Source organism: Cervus canadensis, chromosome 25 (genome assembly GCF_019320065.1).
Source record: "Cervus canadensis isolate Bull #8, Minnesota chromosome 25, ASM1932006v1, whole genome shotgun sequence".
Taxonomy (NCBI): Eukaryota; Metazoa; Chordata; class Mammalia; order Artiodactyla; family Cervidae; genus Cervus; species Cervus canadensis.
This window is the reverse complement of record NC_057410.1, coordinates 26795870-26821924: the sequence shown is the minus strand read 5'-3', so window position 1 is coordinate 26821924 and position 26055 is coordinate 26795870. Positions and strand designations below refer to the sequence as shown.

Here is a 26055-nt window from a genome sequence, read left to right as displayed (position 1 = left end):
ATGCTCAAGGATGCATTTGTGGGCAGTAATGTTATTTCCATCAATGTAACAAATTAGTAAGTTGATAATTTATTTATAAGTTCAATAGTAAATTGAACTAAGGAAATAATTTCATTGGTCTCTCAAACTTTTGAAATCTTAATTTCAGGCTTGTAGTATAATCACCTTTAAAGTGTTATAAGCCTCATAAATTGGTATGCATTTATGGACTCCTCAGTGGCTTGTCCATGCCTGTTACATATAGCTTAACTACATAACGTGAACCAGTGAGCAAGACCCTACACCAGAAATGTGTAGATTGTGGAGAGTTTACAATATTTGAGTATGTTCAGTTGCTAAGGCACTAAGAGCTAGGCTACTGGAGCCAAATGTAACATCCACCCAATAAATTAACTTTTAAAACACTTTTGATATAACCCACTGACCCCATACCTCCTAATATTCTTTAGCCTGATGGGCCACTGTTTTGAGACTCAGGCTTTAGGCTAGTGATAGACAGAAGTAATTCCACTGGTGGTCAGATTTTTCTTTCTTTCAATAACTGCTGACAAAGCAACAAAAAAAGTACCATTTTTAAAAGATCAAGAAAAAGTCCCATTCTAAAAGACCCTGACCCTGTTAATGAAAAATTTTATTGGAATTAATTTATCAATTAAAATTTCTACATTACAGGCCCCTTAACCATGTCCTAAACACTTGTAGAACAAAATATTTAGCTATCTTTATTATAATTGGTTCTGACTGAAGCAAAACACATAAACATATCCCCTTCTTAAAATAGGTTGTGCAGCCCAGATTTGTAAATTTATCATTTCAAAACTAGGAATGCACTACAGTTAGTATAATTAACAAAATGGTTTTCAGGAAGCTTGTCATTCATATACCAAGCAGTATATTTTATATTCAGCAAACTTAATTTTATCAAATGTCCTTTAATTTCATACACAACAATATGATACATATTGTATAAGAAGCGCACAATAGTTTTGCGGTACAATTTCAAACTGTATACAAATTGGAATACAGAGGTTGAACACTGGTGTGCTGACAGCATTTTTGAACTTTGGATAAACTGCATACAAAACTTACACAATTCAAATATTAGCCAATCTGGAAACTTTACTTCCCATAATATAAAAATGATACTTTGAGATGCAAAATATTTTTTACTAACTATATAAACATTTAAAATAATCATTAAAAACTTAACTTTAGAATTTATAAAGATTAGCTATAAAAATATATTGGCAGTCACTTTTCTTATAAAGGTACCATTCACTACATTACAAAATAGTCTCTAACATAAAATTGCCTTAGTAACTGTATTTAGAATCTGATAAACCTTACATTAAACTGATTATAAAATCCTCTTGGAAAACTTTGGTATGCATCTTCAGGTTTTTAAAATACTCTAATTATCTTAAGGGCCTGTAAACATTCCATTCTATTAAAGCACAACAGAATAAGTAATGTATATTCAACTGCATACAGAATATAGAATCAAAAAACAATGTATTAAATATCTGTAGAAAATCACCATTCCCAGAGTAACCAAAAAACTATTTAAAAGTATCAAACTTTTAAACAATTCTTTTTCCAATCTGATAAAAAATGTTACAAAATCATCATACTCCATTCATGTACCTTAGATGTCTTTTAGGACAAGGCCTCAAAAATTGTTAACCTAGTCTCAAAACCCCTCCTGAGTCCAATGAACAGACCTTTAAAAACCCATTTGAGACCTGACAACAGAACAAGTATATATAATCAAGATACATAATTTATATATTTAGTTATGTATTAGCTTTTCTTTTATATTTGCAATGTAGAATTTATTGGCAGAAACAGAACACACACACACAATTGAAAAAAGATAAATTTTAGGAAACAGAAATGCAAACCTGTAAGAGTAAATTGATTTATTTTAAAGATTTGATTTACCAAATTTTTTTATCTTATCTGCCATTTTTGGAATATTGGCAACTATTGTTATTTAGAAAATTCGAATTGGTGAAAGTTCATTTCACATGTTTCTTGAGTATGTTTAATTTTTACAGAGCTTCCAGTTGTGCCAGTAACTTTCTTGAGGTCTTTTTCCACTTTATCCTCTGTCACCAGATCTCTCGCGTAAGGTATTTCTCCTTGAGTTGTAAAAACCTAAATAAAAAGCTTCATTTTTGACCTTTTAATTCATAAAACTCCACTAAAAAGAAATCCATCTAATTTTTAGGCAAGTCCACAAAAATATTTTCTTTCTTAAGAATCAAACACTTTTATTAGAATAAAGATCCTTCAAAGTTTTTAACTCTTCTATTAGAGTTTTGTTTTGATTCTCCAGAACTGCGACTCGATTTTCCAAGCATTTCACATATTCTTTCTTCTTTCTGCGACATTCTCGAGCAGCTTCTCTAAATATAAGCATTAAAAACCAATGTTAGAAAAAAGTTCAAATTCTTTAAATGGTAAATGTGTGCTGTGTGTGTGCGCTCCGTCGCTTCAGTAGTGTCTGACTCTGCGACCCTATGGAATGTAGCCTGCCAGCCTCCTCTGTCCATGGAATTCTCCAGGCAAGAATACTGGAGTGGATTGCCATTCCCTTCTCCAGGGGATCTTCCTGACCCAGGATCGAACCGGCATGTATTACGTCTCTTATGTCTAAGCTGCATTGGTAGGCAGCTTCTTTACCATTTGTACCACCTGGGAAACCCAGGTGAAAAAAGTTAGAAAAAAGTTCACATTCTTTAAATGGTAAATGCACTTCAGTAATTTCCCCTGGTCATCCTTTTTTCCCCCTCATTAAAAAAAAATTAAGGTATCATCTATATACAGTGAAACACAATGATCTTAAGTGCAGAATTCAATTCACTATGGCAAATGCATATACCTATATAACCCACACATCCATCAAGACAGACATTTTTATTGCCCCAGAAGTCCCCTCATGCCCATTGTCCCAAGCAACTACTTGTTTTGATTTTTTTCATCACCAAAGATGAAGTTTTTCCTATTCTCTAACAGAACTTCCTTCAGACAACAGTCATACAGAATGTACTCTTGTGTCTGGTCTCCTGTCACTCAGTATATTTTTGAGGTTTACCCATACCCCACTGTATGGATATCATTACAATTTGCTGATCCATTCTGTTGAGCCATTTTTGTTGCAGTTTTAGCTGCAACACATGTCCTTGTGCCAGTCTCTGAGAACATATGTCCCATTTCTCTTGGATAAACACCAAGAAGTGAAATGTATGGGTCCTCTGGTTAACTCTGGACATATAAATCCTCTAAATTTCAATTTTTAATTATAAACAATGCTTTGATACTCAGTTTTGTACATGTCCTGTTAGAATATTTCTATGGATTTTCATTGAAGTTTTATATACAGATACAACAAGTAAACTATTTTGAATTTTTTTCTGAACTAAAAACTGAAGATATTATCTACAACTTGCTTTTTTTTTCTACACATACTATTTTAATGATGTCTCTATACTGGTACACAGTTCTTTTTCATGTAGACATTTCACTGTTAATTTTTACTTCCCTAACTGCTAGTGAAACTGAACATCTTCAGAAGTTTAACGGTCTCCTCTGGATCTGCTCTTATTTATTTGCCTGTTTATTCATACTTTTTGCCTATTTTACAGTTAGAAATCACTAGAAAGACACACACCCTAAGAACTCTGTGTGAATCATACATACTAACCCGTTATCTGTTTCTACATTATTTTCTAATCTACCACTTGATTTCTGATATTTTTATTTCTTATATGATAAATTCTCTTTTTTAGTCTTTTTCTTGGCTTAGATTAAAAACTGCCATGCAATATATTTCTAAATTTTATTTTCAAGATTTTATTGCTTAATTTTCAGAGTTGTCTTTAATCCATCTGTAATTACTTCTGTATGTGGTATAAATTAGGAGTCCAATTTAATTTTCTTCTGGATGTGGAGTTGTGTATCATTTCAAAAACATATTCAACTTTTTTTCAGTTGGGTCGTTATTAATTCAGATGATCTTTATATTTTTTCAAAGAAACCTTTTTTGGAGGGGCAGATATGTTTCAAATATCTTCTGTAGGTTTGAAGCTTATATTTTCAATAACTTTCTTTTAATGAAAAGAAGTTATTGATTTTAATGAAGATTCATCAATCTTTCACATTAATTTTTTATGTGTGTGTTATTTTAAGGAATCTTGCCTACACTTGAAACTGTGAGATTATATATTTTCAACCTAGAAGTTTTTAAAATTTCACCTTTCACATACTCTTTAATTCATCTGATATGGTGTGAGGAAGAAATTAGAAATTTTTTGACGTAAAATAACTATCCTAGCACCATTTATTGGAGTCCCTCCTTCGCTCAATAATCTGTCCTACCAAGGTTTCATGTATTCACAGATGTGTTTCTGAGCTCTCTACTCTATTTCACTAGTGATTTTGTCTACCTCAATGCCATTATCACATTATTTTAATTACCACGGTTTAAACAAGATTTGATTATCTCCTCACCTTATTCTTGTCTGGAATATTTTGGCTGCTCTTGACCCTTTTTACTCTTCTATAAATTTTAGTATCAACTTGTCAAGTTCTTCAAACAACCTGTTTGGGTTTTGATTGGAACTGCATTGAATCTATGGATCAATTGGGAAAAAATAGTCATCTTTATAATACTGAGTTTCCATATCTGTGGACATAGTATATTCCTCAATTTATTTATTAGATCTTCTTTAATGTCTCTAAAAACATAATGTTTTCCATAAGTGTCCTGGACATCTTTTGTTAGGTTTATTCTCATATATTTCATTTATTGATAATATAAGTATCTTTTAATAATTATTTACCAAACTCTTTATTGCTGATGTGAAGAAAACAGTTGATCTTTGAAACTGATTTTATATCTAGTAACCTTATAAATTCATTACTTACAGTAACCTTTCTCTAAATCCATTTTGGTTTTTTTTAAATCAGGCAATCATACAAAAAATAGTAACAGCTTTCATTTTCTTCATTTAAATCCTTGTAATATCCCTCCTTTTTCCCCTGATTTACTAAACTGGCAAGGATTTCCAGTACAGTGTTGAAGAGAACTGGTTCTTTTTCATTTCTAAAGAGTTTGCAGATTATTCTCCTGGATATTCTAAGCAAATGAATATATCTTTGTTAAAATTAAAGTAACAGTTTACTTCTCCAATTTTTATCGTTTTTATAGTCTCTTGATCTTTGATGATTTTCAATGACATTCTTTTCTAAATATGAAAAACATGCTTCTTTCCGTCTCTCTCATTAGATAACTGAAGACTTCACAACACTCATTCTGTTGTCTGCTCTTTCTGCTGACTTTTGCTTCTAAAAGGCTGTGTGGTATTCCTCAAGACTCTGGACCCTAAAACCTGGACCCATGAATTTATTTTATTTTATTTTATTTTTTGGACCCATGAATTTAAATCCTACCTCTTATCACTTACTGGGCAGTGTAACCTTGGTCAAGTAACTAGACTTCTCTAGGCCTCAGTTTCCTCAAGAAAATGGAAATAATTTTTTGTGAAAATGGTCTAAGGGCTTGGCATATATAATGGAGGCCTAATTCTTTGGGTATTCTGATTTTTCAACTTATATTTGTTAGAACTCAATGTGCAGGAATTCTTTAGACCCTGTGTTGAGGTTGCTTTCTCCAAGCAATTGGGGCCCTATGAACCCTCATCCGTTATTTATTTATCTATTTTTTTGGACTGCATTGGATCTTTGTTGCTGTGAGCGGGAGTTACTCTCTAGTTGTGGTGTGTGGGCTTCTCATTGAGGTGGTTTCTCTTGTTGCAGAACATAGCTGTAGGGCGCGCAGGCTCAGTAGTTGTGGCACACAGGCTTAGTTGCCCTGCGGCATATGGGATCTTAGTTCCTGGACCAGGGATTGAATCAATGTCTCCTGCAGTGGCAGGTAGATTCTTAGCCACCTGACTATCAGGGAAGTCCTGATATCCATTTTTAAGTTACAATTCTCAGCTTATGGGTGTAGATCTTCTTGGGTCTTGACCTCAAGGAAGAAAATCTCTGATGCAGTTCTCCAAGCTAGAATCCCTACACTCTGTCCCTGGTCCCCTCTGCATAAGAAAGCTATGCCAATTACAAAGATCTGAACTTCTCCCCAGGAATATACAGTAGCTGCTTCAGTGCTTATTAACATCATGGTCCTGTGCTTCTGGTTCATTTCTAACCTCAATAGATCTCTTTCTGCATGCTCATCCAATCATTTAAAAGAATGGATTTTATATTTCATCAAGCTTTTAAAAATATTATGCAGCTGAAGTTACACTGTCAGAAAGAGAAAGTCTCACTCTCGTAATTTTTAACAAGTCTTCTGGGTTTCCTAGGTACACAACCATGTCATCAGCAAAGAAATAGGATTCTTTTCTAATATTTACATAACTTATTTCATTTACTTGTCTTACTGTATTTGTTGGAACCTCCAAAACAACAGATGCTCTCTGCCTTGTTTCCAAGTTTATTTACAGTGATACTTGCTCCCTCTTATTTTTAGTAAAACATTTTATCTTGAAGTAACTAAGTGTATCCATCTGATCTTTTATGGTAATTTTTATTGCTCTAGAAAAATACCCTTTTATTTTCTAACTTACTCGAGAGGACCTGAAAATAGAACTTTATTATAATTTTAAAAATTTGTTGTAATCTGTAGCTATTTACCCTTTTTTGTTTCTAATATAGTTTATTGGTATCTTCTTTCTTCTCTCTGGAACACACTGCAGAAGGCTATCCATTAGATTCTTTTTCTCATTTTAATACCAGATGTACATGAGATGCAAACAGCATTGTTTAAAATACATATTAAATGAAAGGTAATGTTTCTGAGGGTTAAATGACTACTACATTTTCATGATCAAAATTCATTTTTAAGAACAATTCTGTATCCATAAGTATACTAGGTATTATGTATTCTTACTCTAGTCAACAAACAGAAAGCAGCAAATTATTATTTTCACTTAACTTTGTCAACCCAACAAGAATAAAATATACTGTTTAAAAAGTTTTGCTTAAGAGTGCTATTTGAAGAACGCAACAAAAATGGAAGAACTCTAGGTCAATATAAATAAGAGACTGCACAAAGGGACTCACTGATCTGCTAGAAACATACAAGACAGATTAACAATTAAAATAAAACTGATATAAACTCTTCTCATTTCTAACATATAATCTCAGTTAAAATCTCTCTGAGATTTATAAAAACATTACCCATTCTGATAGTATAATTTTACTACTTACCTGTTTTTCATCAACCTTATTTCTCTTTTCAGTTGGGGGTCATCTGTCTTAGTTGTCTGAGATGTAAGGGTCACGGGAGATGTCATCACCACGGTCTGTGGTAGTGAAGTAGCTGAAGGTGTGGTACGGATCTGATATGTCTGCATATCTCCTGACGCAGCTGTGTGGTCCAAAGAATGAGTTAAAATTTATAAGTGTCTTTGAAACTACTCTGGGATGCTTTCCATAGATACGTAAGCATACTTACTTTGTACAACAACCTGGTTGCTGGGCACAAGTATCTGCTGTCCGTCAGAAGTCTGTGCATACTGGAGAATTGTTGTACCTTGTTGAGCACTTCCTGAATTTGTCATGGTTAATGTCTGAAGGCCCTGTACTCCATCTGTGCCTGGACTGGCCAGCTGTAAGGCTCCATTTGGGGCAATGGCAACTTTAACCAAAGAGAAAACATAGCTAATGTAAGGCTATACAAGACACTTATTACAAAGGATTGGTGAACAGAACTATCGCTTTTTATTAAAACAGGTTTAAATGCAACTTCACTTGATGACTGTTGGTTACTTTAGGTGAGCTACATGTAAAAGAAGTAAAATTTGGCATTTCTTGATAAAATTTTGTATTTCAGATAAAATTTTGCACTAACCTTAAATTTAGTCTTAAATTATACAGTAACTGATTGGTCATTTTGGGCTTTATGGAGCACTACATGCTAATTGTTAAATGTTAGTCACAGCAGTTCTGGGGCATGAGAAGGGGATACCACTGACAACTAACTTTTAAAGCAAAAATAAGTAGAAGGGAAGAGTAACATAGTCTGTAATTTTTACTTAAAAGCATTACAAAGATTTTATTAAAAATCTTTCAATTAAATTTAAATTAAATCTTTAAAATTTTTGAATAGGTAAGTGTGCCTATGGAAAAAAATTAAAAAAGGATAAAAGGTTACATCATGAAAAAATAAATCTTCATAGGCTTTCTCAGCTCCACTCTCCAGTGGTGACACTGTTCTAGTTATGCTTAGCCTTTCCCTATTGCCACACCACAAATATTCCCACATAATTTATAAAATGACTTCAGAAGAAAAGACAAAGTTTTTTAGGTGTAGAGATTTGTTTTAAACTTAGAATAGCAATTACTTTCAATCTATTTCCCTGTAACAGACATTACATACATACATAAATATATATAAAAAGAAGTCCAGCCTCCCTGGTGGTCCAGTGGTTAAGAATCTGCCTTGCAAGGCAGGGGACACCGGTTTGATCCCTGGTCTGGGAAGATCCCACAAGCCACAGGGCAACTGCGCCTGCCTGCCCCAGAGCCCACGCTCCATAATGAGAGAAGCTGCCACAATGAGAAGACTATGCACTACAACTAGAGAGTAGTCCCTGCTTTCCACAACTAGAGAAAGACTGCACACAGCAGTGAAGACCCAGTGCAGCCAAAAAATAAAAAATAAAATATATTAAAAAAAAAGTAAAAGGCCCATTATCCATATTTATTCCACTTGCCATTTCCCACCACCCTCTTGAGGTAACCATTATTTTTGGTGCACATCCTTCCTGGTATCTCCCTATCCTCACATAGACTGATATACAATATCAAAACATAGGGACTTCCCTAATGGTCCAGTAGTTAAGAATTGCCTTGCAATGCAGGGGACAGAGGTACCCTGCATTCATTCATCCCTTGTCGGGGAACTAGCATCCTACATGTTGCAGAACAACCAGGCCTGTGTGCTGCAACTACTGAGCCTGTGCACCGCAACTAAGACCCAAGGCATTTATCTATTCACACACATCTCCTGATGTATATGCAAATGTATACATTAATACAGAATTGTTTTCATTTTTGCAACGTACCTTCCTGTACTTGATTAACACGTGTATTTACCTGGTTGAATTTACTCTCAATCTGTACTATTCAGTCTAGTGGCCATGGGCCACATATGGCTATTTAATTAAAATAAAAAATTCAGTTCCTCAGTCTCACCAGGTGATCAGTAGTCACACACAGCTTAGGAGCTACTGTACTGAACAATGCAGATATAGAACATCTGCATCACCAAGGAAGTTCTGCTGCATCAAACTGTCCTTAATACAACATGTACTGTACTTCGATTGTAACATATGAAATACTGGTCTAGTTTCGATATAGTTTTCATAATAATAAACCATGTATCATAACTTTTAAGTTGCTAATATGCTGTTTTAAATATTTTTGGAAATAATAATACATGTGTGATTAAAAAAAATTCAATTTTGTTTAAAATGAAAAGTGAACCTCCCAACTGCTTCTGAGCTCTGCTCCTAAGTTTCCTTCCTTGCAACCACTTTCCCCAGTTTGTGTTCTCAAAAATATTCTATACATATTCTTAAAATTATATGTTCATAACACACTTTACTGAAAGCCTACTATGTGCCAGGCCCAATATGCCAAGGTTATAGTTGTGAACAAGACAAAGTTCTCTCCCTCAAGGAACTATATTCATAAATCAAATAAGCTAATCTATAATTACATATATTCTATAATTAAACAAATATATTTTAAAGCATTTATGTGTAATTATATTGGGAAAGTACCTAAGAAAATAAAGGGTGGAGCAATATATTTTAGCCACAGTGGTCTCTCTGAGGAGGTGACACTTAAGCAGAGCGAGAGTGAGGATGTCAGCCTTGTGAGGATCTGGGTCAAGAACATGCAGGTGGTAGGGATGACACCTCCAAAGATCCTGAGGCAGAAATGAGCTTCATGTGTTTAAGAAACAGCAAGAAATTTTGTGTGACCAAATGGCATCAAGTGGCAGGAGATGAGATCAGAGTAGGCAAAGCCAGATCCTGAATGTAATGCCTTGTAGGACTTATTCTAAATGTGTCAGAAAGCCACTGGAAGATTTTGAGCTTAAGTGGTGTAACTGAATAGACTTTTTAAATAAACTGCTTTGGTTGCAATACGGAAAACTATTAGAGCAAGAATGGGAAGCAAGATAACTAATCAGATACTGCAGTAGTTCAGATGAGAGTATAAACCCAGGTGGTCGAGATGGTGAGAGGTGGTCAGATAGGACAGCTGTTTTGTGGCAAGAGCCAATTAGACTTAAAGAACAAGGCTTATGAGAGAAGGGAGAGGTTATTTACAAATGGGGCAGCACAAATGAATTTCTCGGGGTGATGGAGTATCTTGATTGTGGTGGTGCTTAGGCAACTCCATGCATCTCTCAAAACTCACAGACTCACCCCCCAAAATAAGTATGTAAGCTATGTATCACTAGCAAGCTGTGTAACTTTAGGGATATTAATTGACTAACTCTCTAACCTCAGTTCTCTCATAAATTGTTAACTGCCCACCTTACAAAATTATTATAGGGAATAAATGAGATAATGCTAAAAAAGAACTTTGCATTATTTCTGGCTCAAAATGTTACTTATTACCCTTTAATAATCATGACTACTAAAGTATGACCGTCTGTAGTACTCCTTCACACAGAAAGGTTGTTTTCTGTCTCTCAGGTGGGGAATGATTCCTGTACGTACTGTACTGTCCGGTGCTAGTCTGATAGATGGGAGTTGGGACAGACATAGAAGTGACAGCAGAAACTCCAGGGTTTTCTCCGTCTCCTTTTCTGCCCCGTGTATCTTCAGAAGATAGGTCTTTCAAAATCTTTCTGTGAAAAACAGAACTCTATTATTAATGTTTGTAATGAGGACAACTTTACAAAAAGAAATTACTAAACCTCTTTCAATTTCAGGTTAAAAATACAGTGATCTAGTAGACACCTAAACTGTGGTGTCAAAGAATCCTTTGTTTAGCACATACTCTTTTTTTTATCACAAGCTAGAGATAGTGAAAGACAAGGAAGCCTGGTGTGCTGCAGTTCACGGGACTGCAAAGAATCAGACATGACTTAGTGACTGAACAACAAGACTTTGTTTAGCAGGCTGGTTATATTTTAGTTTATGATGACCTGAAAAGAGACAATGAACAAATACCCATACAGAGTGCCTTTTCAACAAGGCGCTTGTAGAGGTAGAAAAGGTCTCTTTATAGGAGAGATGGCTCCATTTTGAGTACAAGGTACTATTCATTTTCTAAATAATGTCAGTGACCTTTATTTAAAAAGATCAAATTGGGGACTTCCTGGCGGTCCAATGGTCAAGAATCCATACTTTCACTGCAGAGGGCACGGGTTTGATTCCTGGTCTGGGAACTAAGATCCTACATGCTGCATGGTGCAGTGATCAATAAATAGATTAAATTTATTTTTTCAACCTTCAACTCTATAATGGAAGAGAAATCCATAGTTCTCAGAAAGAAACAAGGAGATTAAAAATACTACTCTAAGACTGCTGTTTGCCAAGGTGGAAGGGGATGAACTGGGAGTTTGGGGTTAGTGAATGTAAACTGGTAATATTTAGAATGGATAAACAATATCCTACTGTATAACACAGGGCACTCTAGTCAGTATCCCGTGATAAACCATATGTAAAAGAATGTGTATACGTGTGTGTATAAATTGGAGAGATGAAGTCCATTTTCCTAACTTTGACAGAAAGTTAAAAAAACTATTATAAAAACACAGAGTATCTGTGATAAATAAAATTCATTATTTTAACAAGTACACTTGACTCCACAAAAATAAGGCAAAAATAAGGGGATGGAAAAAGATGCCTTGCTGAAAAGAAAGGTCTTCCAAAACACAGCTGGGGATGGAAGGAGCATTATTTGTTTCTGAGAAGAAAAGAAAAAAGAAATTTTTACTGAAGAATTCCACATTTGTTGGAGAAAAATTAGAAAACCTTAACTACTTGTGCAAAAACAAGAACAAAAAAGAATCACAAAGAAAAAAAATAATAACCCTTAGCATTAAAAGAGATCTTTCATGTTACCTATGCTAAACTTCCACCCCGTTGAGCAATTCTCTAATATTACTAACAGCTTCTATTTCTAGGAATAAGGCATCCACAATTTCAAAAAGCAAACTATTCAATTATTGGATGGTTAGAGCTCATCCTTGTTTAGATTCAAAGCTAATTCCACCCAGTGAAACTAGAGAAAGTTAAACTTTATACCCTAATCCTATATCCATGCCCTAGCTTTGCAATATCTGACAACTGCATCAGGTTTTCTTCATTGGAGGCCATATAATTTCAGATCCTTCAGATGTTCTCTTATCACATGTAGAAGATCCTTTCCCAGCTTGGTGCCCGCCCTTAACCTGGACAGTCTTCCCACCAGGAACTACAAGTGTAGACTATACTAACAGAAGTTCCACGTTGGAGAACGAAGGACTTGGCGGTCCTAGGAACTCTGTGTTACCCGTCTGTAGAACAGACACTGTGCTTCCCAAACCTGCTATATACCAGAATCATCTGGAGAGGCTTATTGAATCCAGATTCCCAAATGGCACCTCTAATGATTTGAGTGAGCAGGTCGGGACAGACCTTGAGAATACATTTAACAAACTGCCTGCATGGTCCTAGGCAGCCAGCCTTGCATAAAACTGTGGAATGCTGTGCCCATTTCTTTTTCAATTTTAAGTTATGAAATATTTTGAGCACAAAAAGTACAGAAGGGCTCAGTGGTAAAGAATCCACCTGCCAATGCAGGATCCACTGGTTCAATCCCTGGATCCCTGAAGATCCCACATGCTGTGTGCCACAACTCCTAAGCCTGTGCTCTAGAGCCAGAGAACTACGACTGCTGAGTGCATGCACCCTAGAGCCCGTGCTCAGCAAAGCCGCCACGAGAAGCCTGCACACCACAACTAGAGAGCAGCTCAAGAGTAGCTCACCTCAACCAGAGAAAAAGTTGTGCAAGACCCAGCTCAGCCAAAAAAAGGACAGAAAGTAAAACACCTATGTACCACATACCAGGAATCAACTGATGGCCATTTTGCCATGTTTGCTTCAGATACCTCATTTTTAACAGGAATTAAGTTACATATACACCAAAATGTCATCACCAATTCCTTTCCCTGACCTTTTCCCCTCTCAATGAGTGCCATTATCTAAATTGTTATTTATCATTCCCACATATATTACTTTATTTTTACTATATTTTGAGATACTATTTACCATTGTCTTACATTCTTCCTCATCCTCCTTATTCAACCTTGGAGAATCTTAAAGAGCCATCTTTTGGACTTCTCTATCTACATTCTTTCCAATGAACTCATCTGTCCCAAAGGCCTGAATACCTTGTATACACTGATGACCCCTCAAAATGGTATTTTCTCAGCTTCTCTCCTGAACTCGAAACTCACATATCCAACTGTGTATTGAATGCTTCCATTCAACAGGCACCTCAAACTTAATACCTTCAAATCTAGTATCAGATATTCTTCTACCCCTGGCAGTCTTACCATGTCAGTAAATATCAGCCCTACTTTTCAAAAATTTTGGAGTCATCCTCTTTCTCACCACCTTTATCCAATTCATAAACAAATCCCATTGTCTCTATCTTGAAAATATATTCAGAATCTTACCCATCCTCATCACCTCCACTGTTGTTCCCCAAGTCCATGCCACCAACTCCTCCTGACTGAACAATAGCCTCTAGCAGGTCCTCCTTGCTACAGTCTTTTCTCCACACAACAACCAATCATCTTTTTAAAATGTCAGTTAGATCAAATCACTCATGTGCAATGGTTTCCTATCAGAATAAATGACATGGTTGACAAGGTTTGTCCCTGTGACTTCTCCAACCACTCCTCCCTTTATATTCACCATCCAGCCATCTTGCTACAAGATTATCAATTTTACTGATTCCACACCCCTCCACCCCCGCAAAGAAACACCTTTCAGTTATATTATCTCTGTTCGTTTTCTCTTTAAGTTCACAGATTTCTGCTCTCCCGCACCCCCACTTGCGCCACTTCTCTTGCAGGATGTTAGTTCCCCAACCAGGAATTGAACCCTCCAGCAGTGGAAACATGGAGTCCTAAGCAACAGACTGCCAGGGAATTCCCTGATTTCTGCTCTTAATCTCTATTATTTTGTTTCTCCTGCTTGTTTTAAGCTTATTTTGTTTTACCCCTAGTTTCTTAAAGTGGAAGCTGAGACTGTTGATTTGAGACCTTCCTTCCTATAAAGTGTTTAGTAAGGTAAATTTCCCTCTATTTCCTACTGATTTCTTATTTCCTACAGAGTTTGGTATTTTGTATTTTTATCTTTCATTAAGTTCAATGTTTTCTAATTTCCCTTAAGATTTTCTGTTTGGACCACAGATTATTTCTAAGTGTGTTAATTTCTGTATGGAGATTTCCTGTTATCTTTCCTTTATTGGCTTCTAGTCTAATTCAAGTATGAGTAAAGAACTTTGTGTAATTTCAGTTTTTCTAAATTTGTTAAGGTTTGTTATGATCCAGGATGTGGTCTTTCTTGGTGGATATTCTTTGTGCATGTAGGTGAAGTGTTCTAACAATGCCAATTAGATCCAACTGGTTGATGGTATTGTTCAGTTCTATAATCTTGCTTATTTTCTGCTGTAACTTCTGTTGGATACTCAGATGTACACAAATTTTCAACTGTAACTGTGGATTTATTTTGCTTTGCAGTTCTGTAAGTTTTTGATACATGTATTCTGAAGCTCTGTTGTTAAGTGCATACGTATTTAGGGTTGTTATATCTTCTTGGTGAACTGATTTTATCTCTGATAATATGTTTTGCTCTCAAGTCTATTTTGTATGATACCAATACACCCACTTTACTTTTATTGTGATTGTTATTTCTCTTGCTTAGATGTATAGCAATAGTAGTAGTGGTTTATAAGGTAAATATGTTCAGTATTTTGAAGAACTGCCAGATTAATTCCACAGCCACTGTTCCCCTTACCAACATTTGTTATGTTTTGGATTTTTTAAGCATCCTACTAGGTTTGAAGTGGTATCTCATTATTTTGATTTGCATTTACCTAATGACAATTCATGCTGAACAATTTTTCACATGCTTATTGGCCATTTGTGTATCTTCTTTGGATAAATATTCTAGTCTTTTCCTCATTTTTTAACTGGGTAATTTGTCTTAACAATATTCAGTCTTCCAGTTAATGAACACATAATGTCTTTCCAGTTAAGATTTTTAAAAATTCCTCTCAATGAAGTTTTGTAGTTTTTAATATGCAAGTATTAATATTATATACATCTGTTAAATTTACTTGACTGGCCAAAAAGTTCATTTAGGCTTTTCCATATGGAAAAAAACCCAACTAAACTTTTTGGCTGACCTGATATATAATTTGAATTTATAAATTTAATTTCATGTATTTTATATAGTTTATGTTGTTATGAGTAGGACTGTTTTCTTAATTTCATTTCTGGATTGTTTATTGCTAGTGTAGAAAAATACAATTCATTTTGTATCCTGCAACCCTGCTGAACTTGTTTATTATTTCTACTTTAGTGGATCCTTTGGGATTTTCTATATATGAAATCACTGTCATCTGCAAACTTTTATTTCTTCCTTTCCAGTATGCTTTTTATTTAATTTTCTTGCCTAAGTGCCTAAGAGTGGAAGCAGTGAGAGTAAGCATTCACAGTCTTGTCCTGTGCCTGCTCTCAGGAGGAGAAAATACTCAATCTTTCTCCATTAAATATGTCAGCTGTGGGCTTTTGTAGATACTCATCATCAGATTGAGGAAATTCCCATCTATTTGTTTGATGAGAATTTTTATCATTAAAGGGTACTGTGTGTGTGCTTGGTCATTCAGTTGTGTCTGATTCTTAGTGACTCTGAACTGCAGCCTAACTAGGCTCTTCTCTCCCTGGGCTTCTCCAGGCAAGAACACTAGAGTGGGTTGTCATTCCCTTGTCTCTTGCATCTCCTGCATTGGCAGGCAGATTCCTTAGGGCTAAGTCATTGGGGAAGTCCTTTAACCCCGATTTCATCAAATGCTTTTTGTGTCTGTTGAGATGACTGTAAGTTTTTTGGTTTTATCCTACAAATATGATTTATTACATTAATTGACTTTCAGATGTTAAACCAATTTTCCATTCCTGGAATCAATCCTACTCAATTATGGTGTATAATACCTTCTATCTGTTAAGGTATTTGATTTACTAACAAATTGTTGAGGATTTTTGTGTCTGTATTCACAAAGAATACTGGTATATAGTTTTATAATCTCTTTTAATTAGTGAGTTTAAGTCATGTGCTCTTTTTTTTCTTTTTGGGCCACACCACAGGGCACGGGGAACCTCCCTGATCAGGGATGGAACCCACGCCTCCTGTAGTGGAAGTGCAGTCTTTTTTAACATTGATTTTTATCATAGAGTATAGCTGCTTTACAGTGTTGTCTTAATTTCTGCCGTACAGCAAAGTGAATCAGTTATACACACACATATACCCCCTCTTTTTAGATTTCCTTCCCATTCAGGTCACCACAGAGCACTAAGCTGAGGCCCCTGTGCTATACAGCAGGTTCTCATTAGCTTATCTATTTTATACATAACAGTGTATATATGTCAATCCCACTCTCCCAATTCATCCCACCCACCCGCCTTAGTATCTGTTAATTGTTTCTCTACATCTGTGTCACTATTTCTGCTTTGCAATTAAGTTCACCTGTACCATTTTCCTAGACTCCAAATATAAACAATATTATACAGTATCTGTTTTTTGTTTTTCTCTTTCTGACTTATCTCACTCTGTATGGCAGTCCCTAGGTCTATCTATGTCTCTGCAAATGGCATTATTTTGTTCCTTTTATGGCTGAGTAATATTCCATAGTGTACGTGGACCACATTTTCTTTTATCCATTCCTCTGTTGATGGACATTTAGGTTGGAAAGTGTGGAGTCTTAACCACTGGCCCACCAGGGAAGTCCCATACTCTCTTAATATAATTATTGATATTGGTGAAACTAACATTTTATTATTTGCTTTTTAAAAAAATTCTTCTGCATTCTTTTGAGTTAAGATTTTTTAAAACTCCATTTTAATTTACCTATTGTGTATTTGACTAAATCTCTTTGTATAGTTTCTTTAGTAGTTGCTCTGGTGTTACAATACAGATAACAAGTCTACTTAGTCAATGTTTTACCACTTGAAGTGAACCTTAGAAACCTTACTACCATATTAAATCCCTACCTTATCCCATTTATTTTGTAAGTTGTTTTATATATTACCTCTGCATACACTGAAAGCCCCATCAGTGTCATTTTTTCCAACTGTCAAATATATTTCAACTATCAAACTATTCACAGAAGAACAGTCTATTATATTTGCCCAGATCTTGCTATTCCAAGTTTCTTCTGGTCTTAATAACTTAGCAGTTATTTTAGAGCAACTCAGCTGTTAATGACTTCTCCTAGTTTTCTTTTATCTGAGGATACTTAGTTCAACTCCATTTCCGAGGGTTATTTTTACAAGACACAGAATTCTGGATTAACAGTTCTTTTCTTTCAGCACTTTAAAAATGCTATTCATTTCTTCTAGCCTGAACAGTTTTGGTGAGAAATCTATAGTCTTTCACAGCATTCCCTTATAAGTGGTGTGTCATATAAGTGGTTGCTCACAGTATGTGTTTATTTCATAGCTATTTGATTATGGTATGTCTGGGCAGGGGTTTCTTTGTGTTTTACCCTGTTTAAGATTTGTGAAGTTTTTTGAATCTGTAGGTTTCACTGAACTTGGGAACATTTCAGTCATTATTTCCAAAAGTATTTTTTCTGCAACATACTTTTTTTCCGTTCTATGACTCACATGACACAGTGTTAAATCTTTGGGTATTGTCTCTCCAGTCCCTGAGAATTAATTTTTCTGATCTCTATTCTTCAGACTGGATACTCTCCATTGAACTATCTTTAAGTTGAGAAACTTCTTACCTCTGTTCTATTGAATCCATCCAGTGAGGTTTTATTTCTGTTAACTGTATTTCTCAGCTATAGAATTTCTATTTTGTTCTCTTTATATCTATTTTTTTGCTGAGAGTTTCTATCTTTCCATTCATTTCAAGAGAATCTACCCTTACTCGTTAGAACATTGCAGTAATAGCTCCTTTAAAGTCCTTGTCATATAATTCCAGTATCTTGTTCATCTAGGAGATGATGGCATTTGCTGATAGTCTTTCCTTACAAGTTAAGATTCTTTCAGGTTCTTTGTATGCCAAGTAATGGACATTTTCAATATTATAATATCTGACTCTTTTAAATCCTTCAGAGAATTTTTGATATTCTTCTTTTAGCAGGGTATCAACCTGGTTGTGTCTAAACCACAAGTTCTGATTGGCCTTCTGTGGGTTGTAGTTCCAACATCAGTTTCAGTTTTCAAAGACTCTGCAGTGCTAATCAGATTTGACCCTGTGTGCACCATGTAGTGGCCAGTTTGGAACTTGAGCTATGATCTGCCGTTATGTATAGTTCAGTTCTCAAAGTCTATGTATGCTAGGAAAGTCCATTTTTATTCTTTACTTGCTAAAAATATGAGTATGTGCTGAATTTTATTAAGTACTTTTTCTGCATTTGAGTTGACTATATACTGTTTCTTTTGATTCTCACTTACGATGGTTTATTTCCTTGTATGTTTGATTTCTGATTGTAAATTCATATTTGGTTGATTTTTGATAAATTCAGAAAACTTCACTTGAGGAAGCTTTCTTTCAGATGTTCTAGCTTCTTGTAGGGTTCTCAGCTTAATACAAAAGTCTTGGGCTCATGGCCCCTTCCTGCGGAAGCAATGGGTGTACCCTGCTGCCTGTCACGCTTGTTTGCTTCTGCTTTCCATTCGGTTTCAGCTCACCTATTTGTCTGTACATGGCTTTATATTTATTGGAATAGGATTAGAAGACGCTTCTGTTATTTCCTATAAACGCACAATTCATTAGTAAGTATCTTATCCAAGAGCTACCGGTTTTGTGCTGAGAGCCCTCCTATTTGAAAAGTAAACATTTTACCTGTATTCCTTTGGTCATTATGTCTAACAGTCTAGAGGTAATTAATACAAGACTCTAGAAAACCATTCCAGTCTTATATGTTTCTGTCTGGTATATTTTTTACATTTGATTTTAAACTACTCAAATTAATCATTATTAGTATTATTCTAAAAAGTCAATGGTATCTTAAATTAATGTCTTGGTTCACTATTCTTATATTCACATTCCTTTTGTTTCATTTTATTTTATTCTTCCTGACATGTACTCTTTAGTAATTTCTTACATCAGTTTCAAATGATTTTAATTTAACTTCACCATTATTTCTGAGTGATTGTTCAGGTGGATATGTAATTTCAGCCAACTGTTATGCTCTCTTGTCATATAAAGATTTTAGTCCATTGTCTCCTAGTACTACAGTTCAAAAATCTGTTGTCTGACTATTGGTCACATCTTTTCTCTTTGGAAGCTTTCTTCCAAAGATCTTATTTTTATTGCTTCATAAGATATATCTAGGTGTAAGTTTGTTTTAATTTATCTGGTTGGGACTTTGTTTTCTAAGGCTGAGAAATTCCTTTCATAGTGGATTACTCTTTTTTCAAGCCACACAGTATGGCATGTGGGATCTTAGTTCTCCGATGAGGGATCGAACCCCCGCCACCTGCAGTGGAGGCACGGAGTCTTAACCATTAGACCACCAGAGAAGTCCCTGGGTTACTTTTTTTAGTTTCAGATTACAAGCTCCTTTTAGTAGGCTTATTTTTCACATACCCCCTCCCCCAAATTCCAGACAAAATTTCTCCTGTTAGTTAACTGTTTATTCAGTAGAATCCCAATTCCTTAACATGGTAACAAGGCTCCTGTTTACCTTTTCTTGCTAAACCAACCTGTTCCTCTCTGTACCTTAAATTCCCAGTCCCCAGAATAGGCCAACTTCTTTGATATCATATAATCCACCTTTATTACCCTGTTTCCTCAGCCTAAGAAGCTATCTTTCTGCCTCACAAAACCCATCTCTGCTCCTAGCTCTCCAAATTTATCAGACTGATAATGAACTAAATCACATCTTTTATGAAGTCTTTCCTATTTGTTCCATCAGGCAGGAATGACTCTACAGCATATACAAAATTCTCTTATAAGATCTAAAACCTTACTGCATTTGTTTATGTGTTTCAAAAACATTTCATCCTTTTCTCTCTCCCTTTCCTCCTACCCTCCGGTCACCAGGTTTTGTCAGTTCTAACACAGAAATGTCTCAGATCCACCCATGTCAAAGACATCCCACTACCCTATATGAAATCACCCAGGTTATTTTAAAAGCTTTCTGTGAGTTGCACTACTTCAGCAAATAATTATTAAGCATCTGCTTTCAGCTGGTCATTTTGATAGGTCCTGGGATCACAAAAAATAATGCATACACCATGCCCATAAATAAACTGGAATTCTAACAGGATGAGATAAGTACTATAAAAGGAATCAGTTCAAGGATGCCACTGAAGAAAGACCTAATCTGGTCTTGGGAAGCTCCAGAGAAATAAACAAAGAATGCTTCCAGGAGGAAATGAGGCCTAGAATATATGCAGAATATAGAAGAGTTGTGTTTCACCAAAGGGACACACACAAAAGGGAGAGACAAAAGCTAGGAGGCTAAGGAAGGGAACACAAAGTAGTTCAATTCTTAAAATCTTCAGTCCTTTCAAATTACTATTAAAGTTAACTAAAAGTAAATACAGATATCTAACACTTTGCCAGAAGGTTAAGTCTAAATTCCTCCTTAGCACAGCAACAGGGGCCCTTCATAACCTGCCTGGCTCAGGCCTATCTCTCTTAACACGTGCCTTCTGATACAAACACATGTTCCTTTTTGATGTAATTTGCTTTGCACAACACCATTCAAACTCATGTGGTAATATAACACACACAGGATTTGATACATGAGCACTAACCTGTAAGATGGGCGCCGTGCTAGGATCCCGTGGGTTTTCTGTGAGGAGCCTATGCTGTCAGATGAGTCCTGAGACTCCTCACTCTCTGATAAAGATGATACCTGAAAAACAGAACTGGTTTTACTAAGATGAACAAACCAAGTGGGAAAAGAATTAAATTTAAGTTTTACTTTCAGAAAAAATGATCTGTCTTCTACCACCCAGATTCATTTGTCATTAAATCTAAGGTCTAAAAGAAAGAAATAAAAGGAAAAAGGAAAAACTTTATTTCAGGAGTCTAAACTAAAGGAACATACAACACAGCAGGCTCTGAACTAAGAAGTCTATCCCCCAAATAAAGCAATACTACTGCACTAGAGTTGTAAATATCAGTCTTGAGACTGATGCACACTACTCAGATTTTTTATCATTAATGCTATCTGATTTGGATTTTGGACATGCTTTGAAATGCTATTAGATATCCAACTAATAACTAGTTAATAGATAATGACATTGAGGAGTCTGCTGAATATACAAACCTGTGTGTCAGGGAAGAGCTTTGGGCTAGACATACATATTGGAAGTCAGCTCTCTAGGACAGTCCTTAAAGCCACAAGACTGAGTGAGCTCAGCAAGGAGAGATAGGACAAAATCCAGGGACATTCTTAGCAGTAAGAGGTTGGAAAGAAGGGGAGGAACCAGCAAATGGGGCCAAGAATAAGCCACCAGTGAGGCAGGAGGAATACTAAATGAGCGCGGTGTCCTTGAAAAACTAGCAAAGACAGAGTATTAAGGAGAAAAGAATGATCAACCATGTCAAATTCTGCTAGCAGGTGAAGTAATGTAAGGACCCAGGACAACTATTAGATCTGGCAAAGTGGAAGTCACTGGCAAGGGCAGGTACAAACATAAGTAAACTTAAAAATCTGTAATTATTAGCTTTATCTCATTTCATAATTGAATTAGTTAATACATGTAAAGCATTTAGTGCAAGGCATAGCACAAGCACACATTAAATGTTAACTATGATTAATAATAAACCTATTGATTGTTTGTGAAAGCCTTCTTGATGAGATATTTAACTTGAGATCTGAAAGGCAAGAGAAGCCAGTGCTGGAGATGTTGAGGAGAAAAGTTTCAAGCAGAGAAAAAAAGGAAAACCTATTAAAACCATATGCAAGTTTTAAGTTATATCTTACAATTGAGGAAATAAGGATTTTTAAAATGTATTACATTTCTCAATATTTTTCTGAAGCTACATTGTGATACCTGACTTCTTTTAAAAAAAAATAAAACAGGCTTCTAGAAAGGACATAATAAATAAATTCTCTAATTACCTACTATATACAGAAAGCCTTCCCCTAAACTACTTAGACTTAGATCTTAAATTTCCAAAGAAGTGTGTTTTACACTGTATAGTCACCTTCAAAAATGAGTTCAAGTGTACTTATACTTTTTTATATCTTAAATCTTTATCTTTTGATAGAAAAGAAAAAATGGGTCATAATCAATAATAGTTAATAAATAACCACAGTAACAAACAATACAGTAAAAATTAGAGAAGATCAGTTGCTTCTGTTTCCTCAAGCATCACAGATACGCCATTTCTAATCTAAATCTTAGCTGTTTTACCTTTTGTCTGCAGATTTACTCCAGTCTCCCAGCGAACCCAAGTAAGAAAATAATTCCTAGAACTAAGACATTCTTTATAACTAAGAGGAAGAACCTTTAACGACAGCACTAGCAAGAGTAAAATCTTCACATAAAAACTCAGAAAAACCATGCAGGAGTCACCTTTCACAAAGGAAAAAATACATAAAGATTCAGCTCCAGAGCTGACAGCCCTGGCAGACGCTGTATATACTCAAAAGGGAAAAAGAGCTACACAGACACTGTGTATAGTCAAGGAAAAATGAGTTATACAGACACCATATATGCTCAAGAGGAAAATCAGCTACACAGACACTGTATATACTCAAGAGGAAAGATGGATTATACAGACACTGTACATACTCAAGAGGAAAAATGAGCTACACAGATACTGTATATACTCAAGAGGGAAATGAGCTACACAGACACTGTATATACTGAAGAGGGGAAATGAGCTACACAGATACTGTATATACTGAAGAGGGAAATGAGCTACACAGACACTGTATATACTTAAGAGGAAAGAGGAGTTATACAAGCCACTGTATATACTCAAGAGGAAAAATGAGCTACACAGACACTGTATATACTCAGGGAAAATGAGCTACACAGCTTTTCTTTCAAGATAGCTGCTTCTAAAAATGAAAGATGACCAAAGGCATTCTGAGACACAGGAGCCAGAAGATAAAATGGGGAGAAAGAGTAAAAAGCAAAGACCCCAGGATGGCTCTTTCCTTCCTACTGTTGCCAGGTGTAAATAGACAGGTAGACAGGTATAAGTAAGAACTTTACAATGAGTGAACTCTCTTTTATTTGATCACCATAAAGTAGGTACTTTCTTCACCCTTTCTTCAGAATTCTCTTTTTCGTGAAGGATACCACTAGGATAAAAAGGTACTTTCCCTTCAGAAAATCTTTCATTTCCTTAAATTCTAAACAATAACTTCTCCCCAAAGTTGCCTTCTGTTTTCACTGGGTAGTATATACATGAAACTAGAAGTTCTAAAACTTTTCCATTCACTTCATTTGTTCTATAGTCCAATTTCTAAGACATCGTTATCTTGGTCTATAATATTGAAACTACAGCAACTTCAGTTGTCCAAAGACTCCAGGTTCACAAGTCCCCTCTCTCAACCACTAAGTCTTTTAATTTCTGTACCGTTTGCACGTGTGGTGGGTGAATTACAGAAGACTGAGCTGTCTGGATGACCCCCTGAACCTGTACTTGCTCTCCAGGAAGAGGTACAATTGTCACTGGCGCAGATCCTCTTAATGACATCTAAGAACAAATAAAAATTCAATTAACATAATGTAATACCTGTGCATGTAAGATAGCTGAGTTCTTTATACTAGAAAACACATTTTAGAGCTTATTATATATAACCACATCTATTAATCACACATTAGCTATTTCTGTGTGCAGGAGATTGTACTAGGAGTATAAAATGAACAGTGAGAGTTATAATACAAGCAAAAATATAGAAACCAATCTACTGTGGGAGCAAAGATAGGGTGCTATTTCAGCTGGATCTTGAAAGATATATAATTTCCTGATGGTATGTACGGGGAACAGGGTTGGAAGATATTTTGGGTGGTGGAACTGACTGTATAAAAACATCATTGTTCTTTAGGACATGTCATTCTGAAGAGAGCTGGTTAAAAACCAATTAAGAAATCAAGGGTCAAAAAGTGAGAGAGAGGCTTCCCTGGTAGTCCAGTGGTTAAGACTCTGTGCTTCCACTGCAGAGGGCACAGGTTCGATCCCTAGTTGGGGAACTAAGATCCCCCATGATGTGTGGTGTGGCCAAAACAAAAAAAAAAATTTTTTTAAGAAGTGAGAAATACCAACTTTGGGCAGCATCTTTAAAAACAATTTTTTTCATGATTCAATTTTGTACTTGAAATATTTTATTTCTGTGGAAAGCAGATGGAGATTCATGGAAATACCACAATAAAATACTAAACCAAGATAAGTCCACCCATCACTTTTCAAGACTCAGCTCAGGTTCTACCTCTTCCAAGAAGCTTTCCCAGAAATTTTCAGATCTCTCGCCTTCTCCTAGACTATACTGGTTCTAAGCATTCATCCTGGGCTTAAACACAAAAAAAAATTCAAGGTTGCTCCTCAAGTCCTGAAAATCACCTTCGTGACTCTTCTGTGTATGCATCAGGTCCCCAATAATAATGCCTTATTCACTTTCATTGAAGGTTCTTTATCCTTTCCCAAAGTTGGATTAAATTCGTCTCACTATCCCCTGAATGCCTAGGTCACAAAATATTAGATATAAAAATTTATCCAAATTATCAGAAAGGGAGTGTAAAAAAATACCTTTTAAAATCACATTCCCCCAAAATAAAATACTTAGGAATAAACCTGACCAAGGAGATGAAAGACTTATAGGCTGAAACTGTAAAACACTAATAAAGGAAACATTAGATAATTGAAAGAAATGGAAAGATAGGCCATGCTCTTGGATTGGGAGAGTTATATTGTTAAAACACAATAATACCCAAAGCAATCTACAGATTTAATGCAATCCCTCTCAAATTACCACTGATACTTTTCACCAAACTAGAACAAATAATCCTAAAAATCACATGGAACCATAAAAGGCCCAGAACTGCCAAAGCAATCCTGAAGAAAAAGAACAAAACATGAGGTATAATCCTCCCAGACTTCACCAATACTACAAAGCTACAGTTATCAAAACAGCCTGGTATTGGCATAAAAACAGACATATAGTTCAATGGCTCAGAAAAGAGCGCCCCAAAATAAACCCACATATGTACAGTCAGTCTTCAACACAGGAAACAATATTGTATGAATATTGTATATTCATACAATGGGAAAAGACAGTCTCTTCAGCAAGCAGTGCTGGGAAAGATGGACAGCTACAACACATCCTCTCACAATATACAAAAATAACACATGACACTGTAAAACTCCTAGAAGAGAACATAGGCGAAACATTCTCTGACATAAATCATTCTTATGTTTTCTTAGGTCAGTCTCCCAAGGCAGCAGAAATAAAAACAAAAACAAAGAAAAGGGACCTAATCAAACTTACAAACTTTTACACAGTAAGGAAACCATAAACAAAACAAAAAGACAACCTATAGAATGGGAGGGAATATTAACAAATGATGTGACCAACAAGGGCTTCATTTTTCAAAATTTACAAACAGAGCATACAACTCAATAAACGACCCAATCCGAAAATGGGCAGAAGACCTAAAAACACGTTTCTCTAAAGAAGACATACAGATGGCTAACAGGCACATGAAAAGATGTTCAACACTGCTTATTTATTAGAAAAATGCAAATCAAAACTATAGGGAGG

General features: G+C 35.5%; 1 protein-coding gene across 3 annotated transcripts in view; it reads right to left on the bottom strand.

Moving 5' to 3' along the window:
• Positions 1-613: 613 nt before the first annotated feature.
• The window catches only part of ATF1 (activating transcription factor 1), a 63313-nt gene continuing 37871 nt past the window's right edge, over positions 614-26055 (bottom strand). For 2 of the 3 annotated variants that reach the window (XM_043446725.1, XM_043446724.1), the window contains exons 3-7: positions 21086-21186; positions 10809-10939; positions 7526-7708; positions 7279-7438; positions 614-2408 (exon numbers count right to left, since the gene is read on the bottom strand). In XM_043446725.1, the coding sequence (XP_043302660.1) occupies positions 2264-2408; positions 7279-7438; positions 7526-7708; positions 10809-10939; positions 21086-21186 (720 nt within the window). In that variant the 3' untranslated portion in view covers positions 614-2263. Of the gene's footprint in view, positions 2409-7278; positions 7439-7525; positions 7709-10808; positions 10940-21085; positions 21187-23873; positions 23994-26055 lie in introns of all 3 variants that reach the window. The other variant, XM_043446723.1, reaches the window with a different exon arrangement.